Below are 16,168 nucleotides of genomic sequence, written 5' to 3' on the forward strand. Positions count from 1 at the left end.
CAGGCCTGGGACACAGCAGGTGCTCAGCAGCACCAGGGCCTGGCTCACACTGCTTCTGTTTGCCCTGCAGGGACAGGCCATGCGTGCTGGTTTTTTCTCCTTCTGCTGCCCCCTCTGCAGAGACGATGGCATGTTCGCTGTCGAAATGTTCATCATGGGAATCCGCATCCCCTTCAGGTTGGTGTCCTTCTGCGGGGCTCACAAGACAGGAGGGTGCAAGTGCCGTGCTGTGCCAGGCCCTGCCCCAGCAGTCCAGGCCCTGCCCCATCCAGGGAGTCTGGACTTGCGCTTCTCACGGGACTTGGAAAAGCATTGGAGGAAGAGCAGGGACACCCTGTTACGTCCATGCGGTCAGGGCAGCAGAAACACATGAGCTTTTCCTTTCCCCATCAGACTGCCAACATGGGAGGACAACGACGCCTTCGCGGATCTGAGAGTGCGTCACAGCAGGTGCAATGCCAGGGAATGCCTTTACCCAGGAGGCAGGGAGGAGGCAGAGGAAGAGGGGTGAGTTGGGAAGCTGCACCCGGGGCTCTGCAGGGAACCTGTGTCTCAGGAAGGGCTCAAAGCGGAAGGAGCCAGTGGTGCTCGGCTGCACAATCCCGTGCTGGGACACTTTGTTCTCAGAGCCATCAACCCGTTTGCTTCCCCAGGCCCTGGAAGCTGCTCCTGTGCTCCTCCTGTGCTGCCGAGGGCACCCACAGGCGCTGCTCTGGCCTGACAGTGAGGAGAACCCGCTGGGAGTGTGACAGCTGTGCTGGTCTCGGCACAGGTATGAGGCAAAGCAGGCGGGTGTCCCTGGGCTGGGGCCAGTGCCCAGGCTGGGCACGGCAAAGCCCATGGGCTCCTGGAGGGCTGGGGGCAGTGTTCTGGTTGGGCATGGCCTGGGAGGCCTCTGACATTCCTGTTTGGCTTTACAGCCCCCAGGGATGAGCAGCCAGAGCTCAATGGCCCCAGCCGGATCAGACAGTCAGGACTGGAGCCTGCTCACGGCCTTTCAGAATCCGAGGCCATCAGGCCGAGCTCCAGCAGCGCAGTGCCATCGGGTCTGGCTCCCCAGTCTCCAACTCCGGGGACCAGCAGCCACAGAAGCCCCCGGCATGCAGTTTCTTCCTTGGCAGACACCGGCAGCGCACGCACACCAAGGGCAAGATCCAGCAGCTGGACGGGCCCTGAGGACAGGGTCCATTCCAGACATGCTGGGCCTGACCGCAGGCGAAGGCGCTCTCAACAGCAGAGGCGGGCCTCAGATGGGGCCGTCCGGTCGCGGAGTCGCCGTGACAGGAGCAGTAGGAGAACATCAAGTGCAGAGAGGCGCAGGCAAAGGGAGACACCGTCGCGGGCTTCCCGCAGACACAGCCGCTCCCGGCAGCAAGCTCATGCCCAGAGTCCACCTGCCCGGTCGAGGAGTTGCCATGACAGGAGCGGCAGGAGAACGTCGAGGGCAGAGAGGCCCAGGCGAAGGGAGACGTCCTCAGGGACGTCCCCGAGACGCAGCCGCTCCTGCGTGCAACGTCGAGCCTCGGATCAACCTGTCCGCTCCAGGAGTCGCCAGGACAGGAGCAGGAGGAGAGCAGCAAGTGCTGAGAGGCCCAGGCGCAGGGGGACACCGTCGGGGACGTCGCGCTGGAGCAACCGCTCCCGCCAGCCACGTCGGGCCTCAACTGGGACCTCCAACAGCAGCACGTAGTGTCACCTTTTCTTTCTAGTCCCTCTGTTTGCTGCCGTAAGTGAAGGTGAGAAGGGTCAGTACAGGGACCTCGAGACTTGCAGGTCTGTGGGAAAACCGAATTAGCTCTTGGCATTTCCACGATTCTTGATTTCTATGTTACCATGTATTGTGTAGGGAAAAGTCACTTAAGCACATAGCTGATTAAAAAGGACACTCATTCCTGTCTTTAGACAGATATTTCCCCACTGCTTACCCTTGAACGTGAATCCTTAATGGCTTGGATACCTTTAGGGAGACATGACGAGCAAGGTGGCTCTTAGGGAAGCTGTCTTCGAAAAGGACATGTGTTGAGTCGCTATCCTTAAACAATCTCATTTCAGTAAAGCCTTTCTTCAGTAAAGCAGAGGGAGAAAGAAGAGAGTGAGACACTGCTTTCAGTGTCTGAAGAAATCGATTGCGACACTGCTGCTGATTTAAAACACTTGCTTGGACCTTCAAAGATGAAACCGGAAAAGACAGTGGAAATAGGCTGGGACAAAGAGGATGCACAGGACTTTGCCCCAGACGAACGTCTGGGACCTTTGCCTGAAAACGACAGAACTCAGGAGTCCAGTGCTTTCCAGTTTTCCTTCTTTGGAGACACAGAGGAGTTGGGCATCAAAGAAGGTAAGAGCAGAACCCTCCTAACGGAGCCATTTCTAAGGAACGGCTTCTGGCAGGCACTGTAGAGCAATACGGTGTAAAGAAGGTCATAATCCAGAGGATTTTCAGCAGCAGAAGTCAGTACTTCTGCTGAAGCATTCTGATCCTCATTGCTGCTTGCCAAGGCTGTGGGAGATTAATGAGAGGTAACTCCTGCTTGCATCTCAGGAATTTTGAAAGGCACGCCTTGAGAAGGCATTGGGATTTTTGCAGAGCGGTGAAAAAGCTTCCCCTAAACTTCTCAAGCAGGGAAAAAGGTGGCACAGCAGTCATACCAAGTTACATGGAAACCAACAGGATTTTAAGGAAAATGGGTGTTAAGGTAGAGGGAGGAACAAAATCCTGGAGTTGACCCCAAGCTCCATGAACATTCTGTTAGTTACTGAATTCTATTCCTGGACCTTCAGAAAAAAGAAACTGAAGGATCACTGGGGTGTCCTAAGCTCGGATAAAATAAGGCCTTATGAAATGCAGATGAAGGAATATTTAATCAAGTCTCAGTCAGGTAGGAATGAAAGGAAACCGTGCCAAGTTACCCAAAATATTAAAAAACAACACCACAAAGCAACAAGCCCACCACACTTGTGCTGAATTCAGAAGCTATTCACTGTCTTCTGGATGTGATGCTAAATGTTTAAGAATGCATAGGAGATGCCTAGAACAAAGTGGAAAATCCTGGAGGAGAGCTACAGCTCAGAAAATCAGGGAGAAGAAGATTTTGTCCTTCCTAAATCTGTCTTCTCCAGTGTAAATATTTCACTTGAAAAGTGGAATTTTTCCGGGCAAGCAGAGAAATAATTTGGTTTTGACTTGCTTTCTGTTTTGGTGCTGGTTTTGCAGAGCCTTACGTACTTGGAACGACAAAACCGGAAAACGTCAGGTGGCAACAGGATTCACATTTCCAAGACATCCCGTCTGGGGCTGCTGGTGAGCCGGAGATGTCAGAAATTGAAAAGCACCAAGGAAGGCAAGTTCCATTTGTATTTGTTGTCTACTTGGCTGTAGTAGTTGGATGCTGTGGGAATATTAATGGCAGCACTGAGAAAATGGGAAACTGACACTGCACACCTCTGAGCAGTGAGAGCCAAAAGGCAAAGACACAGTCAATTTTATTGTAAAAAGTGGGGTTCTTTAATAGAAGGCTTTATTTGCATACTATGGAGTAGAGCTCTTCCATGTACACCATTTCTCTGAGGCACTACAGCTCTAACTTGTGCTCAGGGCATTTGATAGGACCTTTGAGAATGCTAAAACCCCTTTGTACTTGTCTAGGGTTCTTTCTCTGCCACGCACAGAAAGTGCTAGAGTTTTCTTCTTCTTCATAGATGACGAACGCCTAAGAGGTATGACACAACTTTTCAGTCCCCTTTTCTATATTTTTCCCTTTTAAACCCTTACTGGACTTGAGTAAGGAGGAAAAGATGCCTCCTGGTTATGAATGCTCTGTAGTCAAAATTTGCCATCCTTTCTTGCGGTCAAAGTTGTGGTAGAATCCCACGAGACAGTCCTGGTAAAAAATAAAGGCTGAGCAGCTTTCTGCCTTTCCTTTCTTTCAGATAATTACCTCATAGCTATAGGAACTTGTAGAGCTTAGGAAAAAAATAGTCACTAGACAGGTTACCGAGACATTTGGGATCTTTTCAGGTAGGTCTATCACCTTTAACTTTTTCCTGTCTTTCTGGTGTTACTGTTAGGAATGCTGAGGGTTCTTGTCAGCGGTTCTTCATCCTAGTGAATCTGGGGCTTGCTCTTCTGAAGCCAGTGAATTTTCTATTTCAAAACAAAGACAACAACAACAAAAGAAAACATACACAGCCCCAAAAATTACACAGGTTGCCAAAACAATTGCTTATTCTATTTTGTAGACTATAGTCTCAAGTCAGGCTTAAATGACGTTCCTTTCTTGAGACTTGTTAGATAACGCTGATGAAATGTATGGCTGTGTTCATACAGTTACTGCCCTGCAATCTTCCAGCCCATCAGATTTGCAGGGTGTGTTAGAATGGAGATCTCAGCCCTTGGCAGGCAGCGCTTCCGGGGGGCAGCTGTGGGATCCTGCTGCTGAGCATTTAATGCAAGAGCTGCTGTTTCACTGCAATTTAGATTTCAGCATGTTCAGGGAGACAGCTGCTGCCTTTCATTTTTCTTAGTACACCAGGCTGCAGTAGGGAACGTTTCTGTTGGAGCCGACATGTGGTGGGGGGCAAGAGAATAGGAGGGACGTGAAGAATAGAGCTTCTGACTTGACTGTTGTGTTGTTCATTCATGTTTGTTGGGAGCAGCAGCAGAATCACAAGTGTTGAACCCTATTGATTGGTGTTCTGTTGTGTTTTCTTTTGTGCACAGGGCCCAAAGTAATTTTTTGTAGATCTGTAGAGTTCAGTGAAGAATAAGAGGGTTGGGAAGAAAGACGTAGATTATTGCTTGAGGTGAGTATGGAACATCTGTTCCCTGGTAACTGTGGCTGAATGCTGAGCATGGGGAGGGAACACGGCTATGGATGTGCACGCAAAATTAATTCAGGACCTCCAGAAGAGCCTGAAGCTTTGTAACTGTCAGGGAACAAAAGGCTGTTAGTATACTGGTGTGTGTAACATCATGTTGTGATGTCCAGCCACGTAAATCACTGCATCTCTCTCTGTTACAGGAGCAGCTAGCTAACTAGGTGTAAGGGAAGTGTTTAAGAGAAACAGTGAATTTAGAGACTTCTGCGAGTAGTGGATTCAAAAACTTCTCCTAGGAATATGTTAGGTTTTCATTAGTTTCTGGATCGTCTTAGGAAGCATAAGAATTCCAAATGGAAACTGAAACCAAACTAATAAAACCTTTCTTGAAAAGAATCATGTCGTATTTGTTCCTTGAAGAAGTTGCCAAACAACATTACCTTTTAAATCCTTTCAAGGACCTAACAGGAAAAAATACTGTCAAACCCAGTTAGGCAGTGTTTCTGAGCTGGCGCTGATGCTCTCGGGTTCCGGGGAGCCACGGGAAGGCTCCAGTCCAGACCGTCCGGTCAGGCTGGGGCCATTGAGCTCTGGCTCGGCCCTGGAGGCTGTGAGGGCAATCAGCAATGTCAAAGGCCTCCCAGGCCTGGGCCAGGCTGGGCCGGAGCAGGGCCCCCAGCCCTCCAGGAGGCTACGGGCTCTGCCAGGCCCAAAAGGACACTGCCCCCTGCCCAGGGGTGTCTTGGCCTGACAGCCGAGCCCAGAGCAGCGGAGCTGTCACACTCCCCGCTGGTTCTGGTCGCTCTCAGGCACGAGCAACGCCCGTGGGTGCCCTGGGCAGCACAGGAGCAGCACAGGGGCACTTGCCAGGGCCTGGGGAAGCACAGGGGTCAGCCTTTACACAACGACACAGCAGGCATGCTGCAGGGGACAGAGCCAATGGCAGCGGGCATGAGCAGCTCTGTGAGGCTCTCAGCCCGCAGCATCGACCCCAAGAGCTGCTCTGTCCCTGCCTGCGTGCCTGGCTGATGGGCAGGGCTGGAGGCCTTGGAGAGCAGCGGCCATTGCGGGCACGGGGCTCCCAACAGCTGCCCCCTGGCCCAGCTGGGCCCCACTTGAGGAGGAAGGAGGCTGCCAGCCCTGGCCTGGCTGAGCAGCTCCTGCCTCCTTTGGCCTCTGCTCTGGGCCCCACGCTGGCCACCCTGACAGTCCCTGGGCCAGGCTGTAGGAGGGCTGCTTTGCCCTCACCTGGCTCCCTGCCATCAGGGCCCTCCTGCTCCCTGTCACACATGGCGGCTGTCAGCGCTGAGTCCCTGTCCAGGAACAACACGGTGTCCTCGAGGTGCTGGTCCTGTCTCTCTGCGGAGGGAAGAAGGGTGTGGGGAATTTGCAGGACATGCCCAGAGCAATGAGGGTGCTACTCCCTGATCAGCCCTGCGTGAGCCCTGCTCCTGTCCGCCTTCTGCTCCCGTCGTCGCGTTCAGGAACACCGCGGTCTCCTCTGGATGTTCCTGCGCTGATTCTGGGAAGGGAGAGGCAGGTGAGCCTGCAGCACAGGCCCAGAGCCCCGAGGTGTGGGGCCCCTCTGGTCCCTGGGCAGCTGCATCCCTGCCTTACCTTCTCCTCCCGTTGCCAGGTCGCACTGACACACGGCCTGAGCCCTGCCTTCCCTTTTGGGGCCAGGGGAAATCTCTGCTCCTGGCCCCGGCACTGGGAGCTCTCTCAGCCAGTCAGGGAAGGTGATGCTTCGCAAGAGAGGCATGAGCATTGCAGGAAAGCCTGCATCACTGCAGTCTTCCCAAAGGGCACCAAGAAGAAGCCAAGAAACTGCAGGCCCATCAGCCTCTCCTCCATCTCCCGACAGGTGACACAACACCTCCTCCTGGATGTCATCTCCAAAGCTCGGGAATAACAGGAAGGGAAAACCATGCTTGAGGAATCTCATAGCCACCTGTGCTGCAGTGACTGGCTGGGTTTGTGCGGGGAGAGCAGTGGCTGAGTTGTCAGCTGGAGCTTCAGCGAGGCTTTGTCCCTGTCTCCCATAATATGCTCCTGAGGCAGTTCAGGGAGAGTAGGGTGGAGAAGTGGACAGTGGAGCTCCAAACTCAGAGGGTTGTGACCTCAGGGGGCTGTGCTGGGGCCAGCCTTGTTTGCCTTATTCCCCGGTGACCTGGCAGAAGGGACAGAGCGCTCCCTCAGCACGTTTGCTGATAGCACAGAAGTGGGAGCAGGGGCTGATGCACCACAAGGCTGTGCTGCCCTCCAGAGGGACCTGGACAGGCTCGACAGCCGAGCAGAGAGGGACCTAACAAAGTTGCTCAGGACAAAGCCTCTAGAAGAGCTCAAATTGCGAGGCAAGAATAGTTGTTTTGGTAAGGTCATGTGGTGATGTCCAGTCAGGGGAACCACTCAATCCCTGTAAGTTCCAGAGCCAGTTCCTTAACTGTGTACAGAAAGTCTTTGAGGCAAACTGCAAATTCAGAAACTTCTCCTAATATGAAGTTGGATTTTCACAATTTTCTTGCATGCTGGATGAAGCATAGGGATTCCAAAAGGGATGTGAAAGCAAGCCAATAAATCTTCTTTTCGAGTTCACACGTGTTTCCTGCTTGTTCCTTGAAGAACTTGCCAAAAAATGTTACTTTTGAAATCCATTCAAACACCTAATAGGAAAAAATATTGGCCAAAATGTTAGCCAACACTGTGTTTCTGAATAGGAACATGTTTCTTGTGTCAGTTCAAGATTTGTACCAGGGTTTGGGGATTTTGGTGTGGATGCTTTCAATGTAAGTTGCTTCTTTGCAGGACTTTGAATAATTAGACTTTGAATAATTAGATCATGCACCAGAGACAACATTTTACTGTGTCCTGCTGTCCAGTGCTGAGAAGGGTTGAGGAAGAGTCGGTGGCTGTGTGTCGATGCATAACTTGCGGGAGAGGCACCGGAGCACTTCCCAGGGCCTGGAGAAGCAAACGGGTTCCTGGTGCTGAGGACAAAGTGTCCACAGCTCGGGATTGCATGGCTGAGCTCTTCTGGCTCCTTCTGCTTCAATGCCTTGCCGAGACACAGGTTCCCTGCAGAGCCCCGCGTGCAGCTTCCCAACGCTCCCCTCTTCCTCCGCCTCCACCCTGCCTCCTGGGTAAAGGCATTCCCTGGCATTGCACCTGCTGTGCCTCCCTCCTAGTTCAGTGAAGGCATTGTTTTCCACCCAAGGGGGCTCTCCCCTGGAGACAGGAACATGGGTGAACTCCCGGTGCCCCAGCATCAGGCACGTGCAGGGTATCTCTGCTTGTCAGCCCCTGCCCTGTTTCCCTGGGGTCCCGCTGACTGTTCTAGCAGTCAACGATCTGGACTTTGCAGGAGCGTGTTTGCAAAGGCGTGAATGCGAAAACTCTACAAGAACGGTTTGCGTGTGTCCCGTCTTGACTTTTTTCAATATAGTTGCTAGAAGGAAAGCACGGACAAAACTGGCAAAGTTCTTTAATGTGGGAAAAGCAATTGGCTCCTGAGCTGAGCACTGTAGCAAGCTCTCCAGTCAGATACAAGGTAATCTTTCATTGAATTTCCCGGGTTTCCATAGAGTCAGTGTAAAGGATGAGCTTTCTCAGAAGCTTAATAGTAATTTTTCCGCTTAATAGGAAATGTCAAATTCATGAGATCGTTAGATGACAGGAGAATTGAGGTTGGGAGGCAGCTGCAGTGGTCCCCAGCTTTATCTCCTGTTCCCAACAGTGATCAGCACGGGCATGAAATCAGGTTCATCTCAGTTTACTGCAGAGAGGTCTTGAGGAAAACATCGGTTCACCAAGAGCAGGTTTGGAATCTGTGCAGTGCAAGAGACTCTGCACAAGCTCTCTGGGCAACCGACTGCCAGGGGCAGGAGCCCTGGCGTGGCCGTGCCTGAACAGCACCTTTGTGCCTACAGTGCCACCCTCGATGGCTGCCCTGGGGCCTGGGCTTGGACCCTGCACTTGCTGCAGGAGTCTCTGGCCTGGTTCCGTGCTGACCAAAGGCTTGGAACCATGTCAGAACCGCGGTTCCCAAGGGGGCGGCCTCAAGTGGCTGCCGGGCATGTGAGGCCATGGCTGCGTGAATCTTGGGAGCAAGATGCTGATGTCAGAGTGGCCATTGTGACACGTGCAACCAAAGCCCCACAAGGGAAGGCTGGGCTCAGGCCGTGTGTCAGTGCGACCTGGCAACGGGAGGAGAAGGTAAGGCAGGGATGCAGCTGCCCAGGGACCAGAGGGGCCCCACACCTCGGAGCTCTGGGCCTGTGCTGCAGGCTCACCTGCCTCTCCCTTCCCAGAATCAGCGCAGGAACATCCAGAGGAAACCGCGGTGTTCCTGAACGCGACGACGGGAGCAGAAGGCGGACAGGAGCAGGGCTCACGCAGGGCTGACCAGGGAGTAGCACCCTCGTAGCTCTGGGCCTGTTCTCCAAACTCCCATCACTTTTCTTCCCTCCACAGAGAGAGAGGACCAGCACCTGGCGGAGACAGCGGCGTTCCTGCACAGGGACTCAGCGCTGACAGCCGCCATGTGTGACAGGGAGCAGGAGGGCCCTGATGGCAGGGAGCCAGGTGAGGGCAAAGCAGCCCCTCCCACAGCCTGGCCCAGGGGCTGTCGGGGTGGCCAGCGTGGGGCCCAGAGCAGAAGCCAAAGGAGGCAGGAGCTGCTCAGCCAGGCCAGGGCTGGCAGCCTCCTTCCTCCTCAAGTGGGGCCCAGCTGGGCCAGGGGGCAGCTGTTGGGAGCCCCGTGCCCGCAATGGCCGCTGCTCTCCAAGGCCTCCAGCCCTGCCCATCAGGCAGGCACGCAGGCAGGGACAGAGCAGCTCTTGGGGTCGATGCTGCGGGCTGAGAGCCCCACAGAGCTGCTGACGCCCGCTGCCATTGGCTCTGTCCCCTGCAGCATGCGTTTTGTGTCATCGTGTGGACGCTGACCCGGACACCTGCGGAAACAGACGGGAGAAATACGGGCTCTGTGCCCACATGTTCTGCCTGGTGAGTGGCTCCGGGCACTCCCTCCCGCATTGCAATGGGCAGTCCCTGCCACCCTGTCTTCATCACCTCTTCCCCTTTTCTGCAGTATTTTGCCACTCTTCTTTTCCGGCAAGAAAAGAAACAGGTTGGATTCCTGGGTTTTCTTCCTCAAGATATCCAATGTGCAGTCAGGCGGGCGGCACAGAAGGTGAGAGCCTGGCAAAAGAGCAGGGACATTTGTGCCAGGAGACGTTTGCCAGAGCTTAGCCCAGAGCCCCAGCAAGAAAGGCCGGCCATGCAGCCAGCTGTGGGACAAAGTCTGGCTCCCAGCAGCTCCAAAGAGGCCCTGGCACAGGTGCTTCCTCCACCAGCTGGCTCTGTGGGCTGAGAGCCAGCAGCAGCCCCATCCTGCTCCCTGCCCGCAGCCCTGGGGCTGCCTGGGGAGGCCCCGAGGCTGCCGCTGATGGGGCTGCCTGGCTCATTCCAGCACTGCTGCGTCTGCGGCCAGAGCGGGGCCACCATCATGTGCTGCGAGGAAGGCTGCGACAGATGGTTCCACCTGCCCTGTGCCAAGGAGGGCGGCTGTGTTACGCAGTACATTGCCCCATACAGGTAGCTCCTCTCCCCTTCTGGCCACCCTTGGGGAAGGACCAAGACTTTCTCATTATGCCCGTCCTTTTGCCCCCAGGTCCTACTGCCCTGAGCACCGTCCAGAGCAGATGGTGCAGGTGACTCCAGAGCCGGGCACCGAATGCCCCATCTGCATGGAGCCAGTGGAAGACAGAATGACCTTTACCACCATCGTGTGCCCAACGTGCCAAAGAGCCTGGTTCCACAGGGACTGCCTCCAGGTGGGAGCCATGCCCTCAGGCCTGGGACACAGCAGGTGCTCAGCAGCACCAGGGCCTGGCTCACACTGCTTCTGTTTGCCCTGCAGGGACAGGCCATGCGTGCTGGTTTTTTCTCCTTCTGCTGCCCCCTCTGCAGAGACGATGGCATGTTCGCTGTCGAAATGTTCATCATGGGAATCCGCATCCCCTTCAGGTTGGTGTCCTTCTGCGGGGCTCACAAGACAGGAGGGTGCAACTGCTGTGCTGTGCAGGCCCTGCCCCAGCAGTCCAGGCCCTGCCCCATCCAGGGAGTCTGGACTTGCGCTTCTCACGGGACTTGGAAAAGCATTGGAGGAAGAGCAGGGACACCCTGTTACGTCCATGCGGTCAGGGCAGCAGAAACACATGAGCTTTTCCTTTCCCCATCAGACTGCCAACATGGGAGGACAACGACGCCTTCGCGGATCTGAGAGTGCGTCACAGCAGGTGCAATGCCAGGGAATGCCTTTACCCAGGAGGCAGGGAGGAGGCAGAGGAAGAGGGGTGAGTTGGGAAGCTGCACCCGGGGCTCTGCAGGGAACCTGTGTCTCAGGAAGGGCTCAAAGCGGAAGGAGCCAGTGGTGCTCGGCTGCACAATCCCGTGCTGGGACACTTTGTTCTCAGAGCCATCAACCCGTTTGCTTCCCCAGGCCCTGGAAGCTGCTCCTGTGCTCCTCCTGTGCTGCCGAGGGCACCCACAGGCGCTGCTCTGGCCTGACAGTGAGGAGAACCCGCTGGGAGTGTGACAGCTGTGCTGGTCTCGGCACAGGTATGAGGCAAAGCAGGCGGGTGTCCCTGGGCTGGGGCCAGTGCCCAGGCTGGGCACGGCAAAGCCCATGGGCTCCTGGAGGGCTGGGGGCAGTGTTCTGGTTGGGCATGGCCTGGGAGGCCTCTGACATTCCTGTTTGGCTTTACAGCCCCCAGGGATGAGCAGCCAGAGCTCAATGGCCCCAGCCGGATCAGACAGTCAGGACTGGAGCCTGCTCACGGCCTTTCAGAATCCGAGGCCATCAGGCCGAGCTCCAGCAGCGCAGTGCCATCGGGTCTGGCTCCCCAGTCTCCAACTCCAGGGACCAGCAGCCACAGAAGCCCCCGGCATGCAGTTTCTTCCTTGGCAGACACCGGCAGCGCACGCACACCAAGGGCAAGATCCAGCAGCTGGACGGGCCCTGAGGACAGGGTCCATTCCAGACATGCTGGGCCTGACCGCAGGCGAAGGCGCTCTCAACAGCAGAGGCGGGCCTCAGATGGGGCCGTCCGGTCGCGGAGTCGCCATGACAGGAGCAGTAGGAGAACATCAAGTGCAGAGAGGCGCAGGCAAAGGGAGACACCGTCGCGGGCTTCCCGCAGACACAGCCGCTCCCGGCAGCAAGCTCATGCCCAGAGTCCACCTGCCCGGTCGAGGAGTTGCCATGACAGGAGCGGCAGGAGAACGTCGAGGGCAGAGAGGCCCAGGCGAAGGGAGACGTCCTCAGGGACGTCCCCGAGACGCAGCCGCTCCTGCGTGCAACGTCGAGCCTCGGATCAACCTGTCCGCTCCAGGAGTCGCCAGGACAGGAGCAGGAGGAGAGCAGCAAGTGCTGAGAGGCCCAGGCGCAGGGGGACACCGTCGGGGACGTCGCGCTGGAGCAACCGCTCCCGCCAGCCACGTCGGGCCTCAACTGGGACCTCCAACAGCAGCACGTAGTGTCATCTTTTCTTTCTAGTCCCTCTGTTTGCTGCCGTAAGTGAAGGTGAGAAGGGTCAGTACAGGGACCTCGAGACTTGCAGGTCTGTGGGAAAACCGAATTAGCTCTTGGCATTTCCACGATTCTTGATTTCTATGTTACCATGTATTGTGTAGGGAAAAGTCACTTAAGCACATAGCTGATTAAAAAGGACACTCATTCCTGTCTTTAGACAGATATTTCCCCACTGCTTACCCTTGAACGTGAATCCTTAATGGCTTGGATACGTTTAGGGAGACATGACGAGCAAGGTGGCTCTTAGGGAAGCTGTCTTCGAAAAGGACATGTGTTGAGTCGCTATCCTTAAACAATCTCATTTCAGTAAAGCCTTTCTTCAGTAAAGCAGAGGGAGAAAGAAGAGAGTGAGACACTGCTTTCAGTGTCTGAAGAAATCGATTGCGACACTGCTGCTGATTTAAAACACTTGCTTGGACCTTCAAAGATGAAACCGGAAAAGACAGTGGAAACAGGCTGGGACAAAGAGGATGCACAGGACTCTGCCCCAGACGAACGTCTGGGACCTTTGCCTGAAAACGACAGAACTCAGGAGTCCAGTGCTTTCCAGTTTTCCTTCTTTGGAGACACAGAGGAGTTGGGCATCAAAGAAGGTAAGAGCAGAACCCTCCTAACGGAGCCATTTCTAAGGAACGGCTTCTGGCAGGCACTGTAGAGCAATACGGTGTAAAGAAGGTCATAATCCAGAGGATTTTCAGCAGCAGAAGTCAGTACTTCTGCTGAAGCATTCTGATCCTCATTGCTGCTTGCCAAGGCTGAGGGAGATTAATGAGAGGTAACTCCTGCTTGCATCTCAGGAATTTTGAAAGGCACGCCTTGAGAAGGCATTGGGATTTTTGCAGAGCGGTGAAAAAGCTTCCCCTAAACTTCTCAAGCAGGGAAAAAGGTGGCACAGCAGTCATACCAAGTTACATGGAAGCCAACAGGATTTTAAGGAAAATGGGTGTTAAGGTAGAGGGAGGAACAAAATCCTGGAGTTGACCCCAAGCTCCATGAACATTCTGTTAGTTACTGAATTCTATTCCTGGACCTTCAGAAAAGAGAAACTGAAGGATCACTGGGGAGTCCTAAGCTCGGATAAAATAAGGCCTTATGAAATGCAGATGAAGGAATATTTAATCAAGTCTCAGTCAGGTAGGAATGAAAGGAAACCGTGCCAAGTTACCCAAAATATTAAAAAACAACACCACAAAGCAACAAGCCCACCACACTTGTGCTGAATTCAGAAGCTATTCACTGTCTTCTGGATGTGATGCTAAATGTTTAAGAATGCATAGGAGATGCCTAGAACAAAGTGGAAAATCCTGGAGGAGAGCTACAGCTCAGAAAATCAGGGAGAAGAAGATTTTGTCCTTCCTAAATCTGTCTTCTCCAGTGTAAATATTTCACTTGAAAAGAGGAATTTTTCCGGGCAAGCAGAGAAATAATTTGGTTTTGACTTGCTTTCTGTTTTGGTGCTGGTTTTGCAGAGCCTTACGTACTTGGAACGACAAAACCGGAAAACGTCAGGTGGCGACAGGATTCACATTTCCAAGACATCCCGTCTGGGGCTGCTGGTGAGCCGGAGATGTCAGAAATTGAAAAGCACCAAGGAAGGCAAGTTCCATTTGTATTTGTTGTCTACTTGGCTGTAGTAGTTGGATGCTGTGGGAATATTAATGGCAGCACTGAGAAAATGGGAAACTGACACTGCACACCTCTGAGCAGTGAGAGCCAAAAGGCAAAGACACAGTCAATTTTATTGTAAAAAGTGGGGTTCTTTAATAGAAGGCTTTATTTGCATACTATGGAGTAGAGCTCTTCCATGTACACCATTTCTCTGAGGCACTACAGCTCTAACTTGTGCTCAGGGCATTTGATAGGACCTTTGAGAATGCTAAAACCCCTTTGTACTTGTCTAGGGTTCTTTCTCTACCACGCACAGAAAGTGCTAGAGTTCTCTTCTTCTCCATAGATGACGAACGCCTAAGAGGTATGACACAACTTGTTCAGTCCCCTTTTCTATATTTTTCCCTTTTAAACCCTCACTGGACTTGAGTAAGGAGGAAAAGATGCCTCCTGGTTATGAATGCTCTGTAGTCAAAATTTGCCATCCTTTCTTGTGGTCAAAGTTGTGGTAGAATCCCACGAGACAGTCCTGGTAAAAAATAAAGGCTGAGCAGCTTTCTGCCTTTCCTTTCTTTCAGATAATTACCTCATAGCTATAGGAACTTGTAGAGCTTAGGGAAAAAATAGTCACTAGACAGGTTACCGAGACATTTGGGATCTTTTCAGGTAGGTCTATCATTTTTAACTTTTTCCTGTCTTTCTGGTGTTACTGTTAGGAATGCTGAGGGTTCTTGTCAGCGACATATGTCCGTGCGGTTCTTCATCCTAGTGAATCTGGGGCTTGCTCTTCTGAAGCCAGTGAATTTTCTATTTCAAAACAAAGACAACAACAACAAAAGAAAACATACACAGCCCCAAAAATTACACAGGTTGCCAAAACAATTGCTTGTTCTATTTTGTAGACTATAGTCTCAAGTCAGGCTTAAATGACGTTCCTTTCTTGAGACTTGTTAGATAACGCTGGTGAAATGTATGGCTGTGTTCATACAGTTACTGCCCTGCAATCTTCCAGCCCATCAGATTTGCAGGGTGTGTTAGAATGGAGATCTCAGCCCTTGGCAGGCAGCGCTTCTGGGGGGCAGCTGTGGGATCCTGCTGCTGAGCATTTAATGCAAGAGCTGCTGTTTCACTGCAATTTAGATTTCAGCATGTTCAGGGAGACAGCTGCTGTCTTTCATTTTTCTTAGTACACCAGGCTGCAGTAGGGAACGTTTCTGTTGGAGCCGACATGTGGTGGGGGGCAAGAGAATAGGAGGGACGTGAAGAATAGAGCTTCTGACTTGACTGTTGTGTTGTTCATTCATGTTTGTTGGGAGCAGCAGCAGAATCACAAGTGTTGAACCCTATTGATTGGTGTTCTGTTGTGTTTTCTTTTGTGCAGAGGGCCCAAAGTAATTTTTTGTAGATCTGTAGAGTTCAGTGAAGAATAAGAGGGTTGGGAAGAAAGACGTAGATTATTGCTTGAGGTGAGTATGGAACATCTGTTCCCTGGTAACTGTGGCTGAATGCTGAGCATGGGGAGGGAACACAGCTATGGATGTGCACGCAAAATTAATTCAGGACCTCCAGAAGAGCCTGAAGCTTTGTAACTGTCAGGGAACAAAAGGCTGTTAGTATACTGGTGTGTGTAACATCATGTTGTGATGTCCAGCCACGTAAATCACTGCATCTCTCTCTGTTACAGGAGCAGCTAGCTAACTAGGTGTAAGGGAAGTGTTTAAGAGAAACAGTGAATTTAGAGACTTCTGCGAGTAGTGGATTCAAAAACTTCTCCTAGGAATATGTTAGGTTTTCATTAGTTTCTGGATCGTCTTAGGAAGCATAAGAATTCCAAATGGAAACTGAAACCAAACTAATAAAACCTTTCTTGAAAAGAATCATGTCGTATTTGTTCCTTGAAGAAGTTGCCAAACAACATTACCTTTTAAATCCTTTCAAGGACCTAACAGGAAAAAATACTGTCAAACCCGGTTAGGCAGTGTTTCTGAGCTGGCGCTGATGCTCTCGGGTTCCGGGGAGCCACGGGAAGGCTCCAGTCCAGACCGTCCGCTCAGGCTGGGGCCATTGAGCTCTGGCTCGGCCCTGGAGGCTGTGAGGGCAATCAGCAATGTCAAAGGCCTCCCAGGCCTGGGCCAGGCTGGGCCGGAGCAG

General features: G+C 52.9%; 2 protein-coding genes across 2 annotated transcripts; both read left to right on the forward strand.

Moving 5' to 3' along the window:
* Positions 1–69: 69 nt before the first annotated feature.
* Positions 70–4,406, forward strand: LOC147645543 (uncharacterized). Its single transcript, XM_086874480.1, has 7 exons — positions 70–177; positions 394–772; positions 921–1,736; positions 2,053–2,338; positions 3,215–3,341; positions 3,647–3,717; positions 3,931–4,406. Exons 2-3 carry the CDS (start codon positions 403–405, stop codon positions 1,688–1,690), a joined length of 1,140 nt encoding a protein of 379 aa, XP_086730606.1. The 5' UTR covers positions 70–177; positions 394–402; the 3' UTR covers positions 1,691–1,736; positions 2,053–2,338; positions 3,215–3,341; positions 3,647–3,717; positions 3,931–4,406.
* A 4,291-nt stretch (positions 4,407–8,697) lies between these two features.
* LOC147645544 (E3 ubiquitin-protein ligase PHF7-like) lies at positions 8,698–15,894 on the forward strand. Its single transcript, XM_086874476.1, has 16 exons — positions 8,698–9,030; positions 9,126–9,399; positions 9,728–9,819; positions 9,905–10,006; positions 10,286–10,410; positions 10,487–10,649; positions 10,736–10,842; positions 11,058–11,171; positions 11,318–11,436; positions 11,585–12,400; positions 12,717–13,002; positions 13,879–14,005; positions 14,311–14,381; positions 14,596–14,683; positions 15,399–15,483; positions 15,702–15,894. The coding sequence occupies exons 2-10, from the start codon at positions 9,357–9,359 to the stop codon at positions 12,352–12,354; spliced, it is 1,635 nt and encodes a 544-aa protein (XP_086730602.1). The 5' UTR covers positions 8,698–9,030; positions 9,126–9,356; the 3' UTR covers positions 12,355–12,400; positions 12,717–13,002; positions 13,879–14,005; positions 14,311–14,381; positions 14,596–14,683; positions 15,399–15,483; positions 15,702–15,894.
* The last annotated feature ends 274 nt before the right edge of the window (positions 15,895–16,168 follow it).

The sequence above is a fragment of the Cyanistes caeruleus genome, unplaced genomic scaffold, assembly GCF_971803275.1.
Source record: "Cyanistes caeruleus unplaced genomic scaffold, bCyaCae1.hap1.1 HAP1_SCAFFOLD_232, whole genome shotgun sequence".
In the NCBI taxonomy this organism is placed as follows: domain Eukaryota; kingdom Metazoa; phylum Chordata; class Aves; order Passeriformes; family Paridae; genus Cyanistes; species Cyanistes caeruleus.